The sequence below is a fragment of the Solanum pennellii genome, chromosome 5, assembly GCF_001406875.1.
Source record: "Solanum pennellii chromosome 5, SPENNV200".
Lineage (NCBI taxonomy): Eukaryota > Viridiplantae > Streptophyta > Magnoliopsida > Solanales > Solanaceae > Solanum > Solanum pennellii.
The window spans coordinates 11,256,398-11,266,726 of NC_028641.1; the positions used below are offsets into that span (position 1 = coordinate 11,256,398).

Here is a 10,329-nt window from a genome sequence, read left to right on the forward strand (position 1 = left end):
TCGTGTCTCGAGGCTAACGCCCGCCCCGAACGGTATAAAATATCTCGTCTCACGTCCCCACCTTTTAAAACACTAGGTACGACTATGTGGACATATTAGGAAAACTAGACACTATTTTTTCTTTTTTTAGTTTAACAAACTTGAAAATCCCAAATATTTGTGATATGAGTTTAGAAGATTTGTAACTAGACATGTTATGGAAGAGTTAGGAAAAGTAAGATATAGATGTTGTGTAATTCATCTTCTACGCCAATCTTTTATCGAGTTCGGAGCATAAAGGGTATAAAATATTAACAAAAATTTTAAAATGGTATATAAAATTTTATATTAATCAAAACGGTAAAATCGCTGGAACAACAGCGATTTCCTCCACCGGAAAAAGCAAAATCACAGCTACTGCAACGATTTTGCAAAATGTGATTTTTTTAAAAAAAAATCAAATCTCTATCTAGGCAGCGATTTTTATTTTTTTAAAAAAAAAATTGTTTAGAAAATCTCTGCGATTTTCTTTAGAAATTATTTTTTAGGCAGCGATTTTCTTTGAATTTTTTTTTTAAAACAGAAATCGCTGCGATTTTCTAAATTTTTTTTTTAAAAAAAAGAAGTGGACAATCTCTCATCTGCATATAGAAAATAAAAATATTTTTAAAAAAATCTAGAATAAAATAAAAAATATGAAGAAGGTATTAAACTCACCAATGAAGATAATGATCGGTGATGAAAAAAATATGAAGATTAACATTATATGACATTGTGGAAATATAAATAAAAGAGGTTAAAAAGTTATAATTCTATTTGTACTCAAACATCATTTAAATTTAAATTCAATATAATATCTTTTTTTAGAAAGAAAATATTTTTGTTATCTAACTTATTCTTAATTTTTTTTAAAACAATGGATATTTTCTTATAAGCTATATATTTGAATTTCAAAAAAATATTTAAAAATCAATAAAATTTGTTTTTCCTACTATTTTCCAGAATTTTTTTTTAAAAAAAATAAGAAAATCGCTACCTTAAAATATTTTTTTTTAAAAAAAAAAGAAATCACTGCCTAGGCAGCGACTTTTTTTTAGGAAATTGCTGCCATAAATCGTTGCCTAGGCAGCGATTTGAATTTTTTTTTAAAAAAAATACATTTCGCAAAATCGCTACAGTAGCAGCAGCGATTTTGCTTTTTCCGGTGGAAGAAATCATTGTTGTTCCCGATTTTGCCGTTTTGATTAATACAAAATTTTATATACCATTTTAAAATTTTTATTAATATTTTATACACTTTAGGCTCCGGACCCATCTTTTATCCTGTATGCGGTCCTATTATAGCACAAGAGTTCACAAAAATTAATATGCACGAGTCAAATGATTGACAAATGCAAAATTAAAAGGACAATTATGAACATAAAAAACAAAATTTAAATTGATAGAGGACAAGGGTTAGCTTGTACAGAACAAAATTTAAATAACATGAGCATTCTTGGGTGGTCGACCATGCAAAGAAAAACATACTTTCTGTGTGTCCAAATCTATTATCATAACAACACTTAAGTCGAGATCTTCCAAAACAACCTCCTCTTCATTGAGTCTTTATGGACAATGATATTTGATTTTTTGAGCTCCTCATTAAGAATTCTGAATAAATCATGGGACTCGAAATTCAAATTCTCGAGAAGGGTTGTAAATAAATATATGGAAAGAGATTTTTTGGAGCCAAAACATCTAACATCTTATGACATTTGACTTGAAAGCAATAAGAAATAGAAATTTGATTGCCTAAAAGATTTAGATCTTGCTGAAAAAAAAGTGATCGAATCGTGAAGAAAATGATATGGGCTATCTCAAAATATCTACACCAACAATAGAATATTTCTTCCAAAAAAGTAATTGAAAACAGTTTGAAATCATTGAAAAATTAGATCTAACTGTTAAAAAGTGGTCAAAATCAGAGAAAAATTATATGGGTATGGTCAAAACATTGGAAAAAACACAATCCAAGCAAAATCTCATTGAAATCTGGTCATGAAATACAACCTGCATCAATGCATGAACTTTAATCGTTGTTGAAGCTAACATTTCTAATGGCACATGAAAAGCACATTACTAGAAAATTGAACAAGTAATTCTTTTTCTAAAATTGTTGAAAATTCGCACAACAATTAATTTCTCTTTAATTCTCTAATATCATGTGAGAAATGAAGGATAAATTATATACCTACATTACTATACTGAGCCTTATTTATAAACATAATATGACCATGTTTCTCCAAATAGGATATATATACGTGTCATATTTCTATATATTCCAACACATAACAATCAACAACTTAGTCAAATTTCTTGATACAACTGCTATGGTTAGTGATTTTCCATTCAAATACTTCTTGTGAAATGGAGTAGTACTCAATTTGATTTAAGAGTCATACTACCCCTGAGAGCTTGGAGGTACTTCTAAATGATATTAACCAAGAGAAAGAAAGCAATCACACTATAAGTCAAGGTGTTCATGCAAAGTTAAAAGGTAAGGTATTATGCAAAGTATAATACCTATTTTGGTGAGGTAATATGTATATAATGAAGTATTCGAAGTGCGCGTATACTTGGTCATATACCACTGTTAATAAATAAAAAGTGTGTTAGCCATGTTCCAACAGGGACGAATATGCTGCAGCACTGCATAAAGCACATTACAAATTTTGGATAAAGATTGCTTAGGAATAAAGTTTGGATAAAGCTTCCAGGAGGAACAACATAGTGCAATCTAAGTTCTCTGGAACTGAATGAGAAACTATATCTGACAGATAAAGACATAGATGCATATTGTTTTCTAAAAGTTAAAAAATAAGATAACAAACAACTTTCAGAATAGAACACCATAGGGAACCCTTGAACTCAAAGCTTCATCATCACCTAACCTGACAAACCTTGTCTTTTAAGCAACTATTTCATACTTAAAGACCCCAATTCATCATTATCTCAATTATTTTTTTACCTCATATAATCTATTCTATAGGACATTAAAAATTTAATTGATTACCAGAGAAACACGAGCTCCAGACTTGAGTTCCCTCCAGTTGGTAGCTGATCTTTTCATATGGGATCTGTTCAAACGCCAATTGGAATAAGAAGTTCAGCATTGCTCGAGACGTCATGCGGATATTTACTGCAAGAATTACAGGCATGTTCTCCAATTGTAATGTGCATCATTATATTACTAAGTGCATTTGTGGACTAAAGGAACTTTTTATTTTTATTGGTAAGACAGATGATTTGGGATGAAGTTGGAGATGATCAGTTTGAGAGAGAAAAGGTCTTACTGGACATCGAACAGGAGTGCCTGGACGTTTACAGAAAGAAGGTTGACAATGCAAACATCTCCAGAGCTCAACTGCATCAAGAATTGGCAGATTCAGAAGCTGAGTTCACACATCTCCTATTGTTACTGGATGAAAGATCACTCCCTGGAAGGGTAACTTTCTGAATTCCCTTGTCCGGCATGCTAATCAAATTTTGATGACCTCTACATGCATGCAAATACATAGCACGGGAATGAATCTATCTATAAATGTCATCAGCAAAATTGAAGCAAAGAAATATATTTAAAAGTCGTGCTATATATAATATATTTCTTGCTACCGCTATATGAGTAATTCACAGATAAAAGAGCTAGAATATCAGCTTCGACCCACGTGATTCTTTCCATTACCCACTGCTGGTAACATGTACTAACATTTTCTTGTCAAATTAAAGAGAACGTGAGCTTCTAGTAATTGTGCTAACCATAAATCAAGAATGCTAATAAAACCAAAATCACATAAATAATTAAATAAACAAAAAGTGGAGGACAGATGTACAGTCAGAGGAATGAATGAAAATGTATATGAGATGAACATCCCCAATGAACTCTAAATCCATGCAATGTAGCTTGCTTCTAGTGGCTTAACGGACTCATCAGATCCTAAAGTATCCGAACGAAAATGTATATATTGACAAAACCTCATGGTAAAAGGTGGACCAGTCTAAAAACCAACATCAATGTGACAACAGATCACCTTCACCTTCTTTCCTTAAAGAGGAGTGCACGCAAACAGAAAGCATTACTATCTGTTAGCATCATGACATGACTGTGACAGGATGTTAGTTAGATCAATGATCTGAGAGGGATGATATACATGAATCATTGGATTTCTTTTTTAAACACATCATTGGATCTTTAGTATAAGAGATACTCAGTTTAACAACTTACATAAAGAGGAGTGAATTTGTATTCCCCAGCCAGAAAAGATGACTGGAACACTAAAAGAACAGCTAGAATCGATTGCACCTGCCCTGAGAGAGATGCGAATTAGAAAAGAAGAAAGAGTGAAACAATTCAGAGCTGTACAAGGACAAATTCAGAAGATTTCTGCTGAAATAGCAGGTGAATCAGAGTACAATGATTTATCATCAAATGTTTTAGTAAATGGGAATGATCTATCACTAAAGAAACTAGAAGAGCACCAGAACGAGCTTCAGCGGCTTCAAAATGAGAAGGTACGAATGAGATACTTAACCTTTGTGCCTGGCACTATAACTAAGATGCCATCAACTGAAAGGTTTTGAAATTTCTAGTTTACCCCTTTATCTTCTTCCTTTTTTGCCTTTTACTACTCTGTTCTTGCATCGAAGATCGAGAGACTTCAAAAGGTTGAAAGCTACATTAGCATGATCCGGAGCTTAGCAGCAATGCTGGGAACAGATTCCTCTTTGATCATTACAAAGGTTCATCCAAGCCTGAATGAGTTATCTGGACTGTCAAAAAACATTAGTGACAGTATATTGGAAAAACTTGGCAGCACAGTTCGGTCATTAGAAGCAGATAAGAAAGCACGTCTTGAAAAGGTAATCTCATTAACTCTGCACATTCTCTTATTTAAAAACAAGTAGCCTCTTATTTGGTTCATGTAGCCAACAACTCATGACAATTGCAGACTTAGTACTGGAAAGCCACCGACCAAGCAAATTGTAAAAGAAACATAGTTCAAGTGGGCCAAATTGTGTCCCTTATTTGTTTTATAAGTACAGGCAAAACAATCAATAAAATCAGCAAAATTACTCTCCTCACTGTGCTGTGTGTATTTGTAGCTTCACCAACTAGGGAAAGCATTGACAAACTTGTGGAATCTCATGGACACACCCCAGAAAGACCGTGCAAGGTTCTCCAATGTCACTGCTTTGATATCATTGTCATCAAAAGATATCTCCACTCCTGGAAGCCTTACTCTGGACATAATACAGCAGGTCAGTGACAATAAAATTACAAATTATTTATCCTCCAGTACTACGAGGTAAGAGATTCTGAATTTTTTTTAAAAATTCCAAGGCTGAGACAGAAGTCAGGAGACTGGATCAGCTAAAAGCAAGCAAGATGAAAGAGCTTTTTCTTAGAAAACAAATAGATCTTGAGGAGATCTGCAAACGGTCCCACATGGAAATTCCCTCACGGCTAGAGATGGAAAGTATTATGAAACTAATGAACTCTGGTATAACCAATTTAAGTGTTCCATTTTTTAACTATTAAGGTGACATACTGTGTTTGAAATTGATACTGACCAAAACCACCAAAAGGGGAGATTGACCATGCTGATCTCCTCACCAGCATGAATAAACAGATAACACAAGCACAAGAAGAGGCATCTAGCAGGAAGGCTATAATGGAGAAGGTAGAAAAATGGATATTAGCTCGTGATGAGGAGCTATGGTTGGAAGAGTATAGCAGGGTCAGTTCCTTCACCTATGAGACATGTAGCCCATTCACTTATTTTCATCACCTCTATTCATCTTAAACATCCATATTTTCAGGACGACAACCGGTATTCTGTAAGCAGAGGTGCTCACAAGAACTTGAGAAGAGCAGAACGGGCCAGAGTCATGGTTAACAAAATACCAGGTATCAAAATATTTCTGTTAATGGCTTGCCATCACCAATATCAGCCTAGTAATGGGCAGCCATAAAGCCTTTATTGTGACTTAAACAACTACCTGTTGAATGAAAATATGACTAAATCAATTAACCAAATTGTGCTTCTACAAGTTAGACAGATCCTTTATGTGTTATCCAGTAAAAGGTGAAAACTTGATTAGAATCTTCATCAAGGATTTGTAAATTTTGTTGCCATCTTTTTGTTTTATTTGCAGCTTTGGTGGATATGCTGATGGCCAAGACTAAAAGCTGGGAAGAAGAAAGAAAGAAACCTTTTCTATACGATGAGGTAAGAACTTAGTAACTCATATCCCCAAATAAAATACTTTTATTGGTTAGTACAAAGAATTACTCATAGTTTCATATAAAGTATTGGGCTAATGTCTATCATTCATTCATTTGAAGTTAAGAGAAACTGATTTGGATTTATCCATGGTTTTTTTAAGTTTTCATACCTTTAGACAATGCAGAAGCTAATGCTGATAGTATTGAACACCATGACAGTTCAGTAACATCTTCAATCATAGTCTACTTCATCACTGTATATACGCTTTTGCATACATAAAAAAGAGAGGGAGGGGATCCTTTATCTGGTGAGAATTTAAACAATCTTTTTGGTAGACACCAAGAAACGGCCTACAAAAGTATGCCTGCTTTCTCACATTTTCTAAATGTGAAAAGAATCACTAAGAAGCATTGGAAAAAGTAACAGAAGTAGAACCAAAAATTAGCATCTTAATGAATTAACTATAGACCACATTAACCATGTTGGGTTCAAAAGAAATAACAAAGTAATTTGGCCAGAAACTCGTGATGCAATTAAAATGCTTGCAGAATTTAATCGAATATATTTTCAGAAAAAGGTGAAAATAAGAGATGATGTTACTAACTGCACCTATATATAAGACATGTTCATCAACAGAAACAACATCAAAGTAAGACTCAAATGCTACTAGGGAGGACCAGCAACAACAAGTAATGGAAAAAGATGACATAAACAACATTGCCCTTTAATTTGGTGTTGCAACAGAGACATAAGGAATGAATAGGAATCTTTTCCAAATGTTGAATAACTAGATGAAGGTTAGCTAACAGAACTAAAGTGATCTGGCCATATTCTAACTGCCGCGATATCTGAATGCAATAGAATTGAACTCTGAGAAAGCAATGAAAGTAGTATACCATTTTGGCCCTCCAATTATAGGTTAATTCAATTATTACCTAGTCACATCTTACATACCAGAAGTGTCTGACCCCCAGGTACCGCTGTTTGCAATGTTGGAAGAGTATAATTTGCTAAGGAAAGAAAGAGATGAAGAGAAACAAAGACAACGGGTAAGCATATAAAGAATTTCCTTTGTTATTCACAGTTTCACTTTTCTCAGCTTCTATGTACACTATTTAACTTCCAATCTTTTCAACAACAACAAAATGTCAAATCCAAGATAAGTTGGAACATTTCCAATGTATCCAACATTCACATACAATAAATGAACAGTGTGTACCTCAAAACTTAATCATTACCTCCTTTTACAAGGCGTAATTTTATTCTTCCAGGAATTGAAGAAAGTGCAGAATCAGGTGCCGGTTGGGCAAGAGAATCTCTTTGTCCTAAGGCCAAGCACCAGCAGCAAACGTCTTTCAGATAGAAGCCTGAATGGAGGGTTCAACAATGCCACACCTGTGAATAAGAAGTCTTCTTTGGGTATACAACAGCTGGGACCAACTCCCATTAACACACCACAGCAAAGCATTTCTTTTTTAAAGGAATCAAAGAAAGAAGACCACAGAAAGATCCTCCCCCGTAGTCGCTTTGCTTTTCATCCAGGAGATGATTCTGCTTCAGTAGTCTCATCATTTTCAGGCCCCTTTTCACCTTAGAGTTTGTGTGTTAAATTTTGAATTTATTTGAGTTCACTAATTTGATAAATTCAGATAAATCCTTAATAGGAGTAAAATCATGCAAAAGATAATTTACATTGTCTAGACTTTCTACAATTGTGTCACCTTTTTAAAAAAGGACACAAATAGACAGCGAGGGCAGTTTCTGCAAGTATGTACAAATAAAAACCCAAGTAGAGTGTCCAGTTCCCTGGTTATAAGCATCAACACATTCACTCTTTGTTTGTTTTTGCTCAAAGGCTACTTTGTGATCCCGTTATGCTTATTTCTTAGAGCAAGCACATAAAGATGATCTTACACAATTGGTATCATGCAAGGGGAATACTGCAGTTTGATTTCTACGCCACGAGATCTTCTCAGAAAGATCACAAAAGCCTGTATCTTATAATCAGCACCATGAGTATGAATGAACAACCTGCCTTCTTTGGCATATTTTACTCTGAACAGATAAAAGCATAATAAGACGATTTTTCATTCATTAGTCATTGATGAAGTGGAGTTGTATAACTGATATTTGTGAAATTTACAACATTTTCATCTTCATTAGGAAGACTTCAGTCAGGCAATCATTCATCAAATAAGAAAACAATTAGAACATTTGGCTCTTTTAGCCTTACAAAAGTTCAACTTAGTCTTGACCATCCCTTTGAGAGATAAGCAGTACGTCTAGCTATAGGTAAGCGCTTACATTAGTAATTTAATGATGGCTACAGGTTTTTCTTTATTGTTCCGGGAGGTCGAGTATTCCATGGAGAAATGCAAGATAGAACAAAAAGTAACCAAGGTGAAACAGGTTGTCAGCATCCAGTCCAGAATGCCTTTAAAAAGCATTGTTGAATGAATTAATTAATACATGAACGTCTTAGAGTTCTAACATGAACCTCATTTTACAAGGAATTCATTCTACTTTCAAGTTCAAGTTCTGGTATGGATCATTATGTCAATGAAGGCATACTATAATCATCCAATCAAATCAGAATGGAGATTGTATTAATTCCATCTCGAGAAACATCAATGGAGCTCACATGGACAGTTCATATTCATACAAAGCTCATAGTCCAAGGATGAAGAGAAAATCAGCAACTAATGTCTCATATATCATAGATTGGCAATGCATGATATAAATCTAGGGAAAACAACAATATCTTTTCAAATTATAATCACAAGCCTTACACTGAATGTGAATAACAATTTCACACAACTACTGGAAATAGATTGTAAACACAGAGTTTTAAGTACACTTTTGAAAAAATGCCTCAATTCTTCGAGTTCCGGAAGGAAGTGGATTATCTGTGGATGATCGAGGACGACTTTGAACCTTCGGAGACCGATCCAACGGCTGTGAAGGCATGGGAAGCGAATCGAGAAGGAAATCACTCGTAGGTTTATGCCTTTTTACGGCAACTCTTAAGTGATCGAGCTTTATTGTTTTTCTCTTCTTCTCCAAAGCGACTTGTGCAGATTTTTCTGCTAGTAATTCAAGGAAAAGCTCGGTGGAACTAGCGATGAGATATAGGGCTTCTGAGTTTACCTTGTTGATGTCCTGATCCAGTTTCATGATTTTCTTCACTCGGCTTATCGGAATTTGGAGTTGGTGGGTCTCTCCGGCAACGGTGGAGGTTCCTTCTTCATCCTCTCCTGGCATTGTGTCGAAAGCTCTGGTCATCGAAGATAAGTGAAGTCAACATTGGGTTTTAACGCTTCTGAATTTGGCGGGGATGAGTTTTTGCCTTGCCGCCCTTACCAAATTTGGGGAAAATGAGTGGGATACTTTGGGGCTTAATATTTAATTGGGAAATTTTTCAAAATGTATTTTAATATTTAATAAGACCCATTGTCAATATTTTTAATATTTATTAATAATGTTAAAATTTTAATTGGTTATGTTTTATTATTTGCTTTTATTGAAGAATACAATTGTTAAATAATAGAAAGGAGAAATTTAGGAGAGAGAATAATTTTAAAAAAGAACAATTACTAAATATTCTCATCAGTTACAAAATAAAAGATAAATGACATAGACATCCACATAATTGATTAAGTCTCTCATTATGGATTTTCAATTGATAATACTCCATTTCTAATCAATTTATTTGGATTAAAATTAATTTTTTCTTTTAGTTAGAAAATTTGAAACGAAATTGGTCAAAAGATCGTTGACAAGCAACTTTCGAGAAGTAAATTTTTACTAGGAGTTCGATAGAATTGATGAAATACAATTTGAATCAATTATTAGTTAATTACTGCATTCTTAATGTGTTTCAATGAATCAATTATTAATTAATTACTGCATTCTTAATGTGTTTCTAATTGATTGTAAATTTATTTAAAACTTTTTACATAATTTAACAACGTATCTATTTACATAAAAAAATTGTATGTATTATGACCAAGTTAGTAATAATGAGTTTCGACGAATTCGTTGAATTTTTTTTGTTGGTTGACATACAAAGATAATAATGAATTATTTG

General features: G+C 33.6%; 2 protein-coding genes across 2 annotated transcripts; one reads left to right on the forward strand and one right to left on the reverse strand.

Moving 5' to 3' along the window:
• Positions 1–3,039: 3,039 nt before the first annotated feature.
• Positions 3,040–8,339, forward strand: LOC107018903 (65-kDa microtubule-associated protein 8). Its single transcript, XM_015219494.2, has 11 exons — positions 3,040–3,172; positions 3,260–3,463; positions 4,270–4,527; positions 4,663–4,875; positions 5,119–5,274; positions 5,357–5,516; positions 5,602–5,753; positions 5,836–5,923; positions 6,172–6,245; positions 7,217–7,291; positions 7,514–8,339. The coding sequence occupies exons 1-11, from the start codon at positions 3,089–3,091 to the stop codon at positions 7,835–7,837; spliced, it is 1,788 nt and encodes a 595-aa protein (XP_015074980.1). The 5' UTR covers positions 3,040–3,088; the 3' UTR covers positions 7,838–8,339.
• A 584-nt stretch (positions 8,340–8,923) lies between these two features.
• LOC107019836 (chromatin accessibility complex protein 1) lies at positions 8,924–9,614 on the reverse strand. The gene has a single exon (XM_015220206.2). The coding sequence runs from the start codon at positions 9,522–9,524 to the stop codon at positions 9,090–9,092; it is 435 nt and encodes a 144-aa protein (XP_015075692.1). The 5' UTR covers positions 9,525–9,614; the 3' UTR covers positions 8,924–9,089.
• Positions 9,615–10,329: the final 715 nt, after the last annotated feature.

Bases quoted from the DNA above. Each gene is read 5' to 3' on its own strand.
- LOC107018903 (XM_015219494.2), top strand. From the start codon at position 3,089: ATGGGATCTGTTCAAACGCCAATTGGAATAAGAAGTTCAGCATTGCTC. The intron at 3,464-4,269 runs GTAACTTTCTGA...TGTATTCCCCAG, and splicing joins AAAGATCACTCCCTGGAAGG to CCAGAAAAGATGACTGGAAC. The intron at 5,754-5,835 runs GTCAGTTCCTTC...CCATATTTTCAG, and splicing joins GGTTGGAAGAGTATAGCAGG to GACGACAACCGGTATTCTGT.
- LOC107019836 (XM_015220206.2), bottom strand. From the start codon at position 9,524: ATGACCAGAGCTTTCGACACAATGCCAGGAGAGGATGAAGAAGGAACC.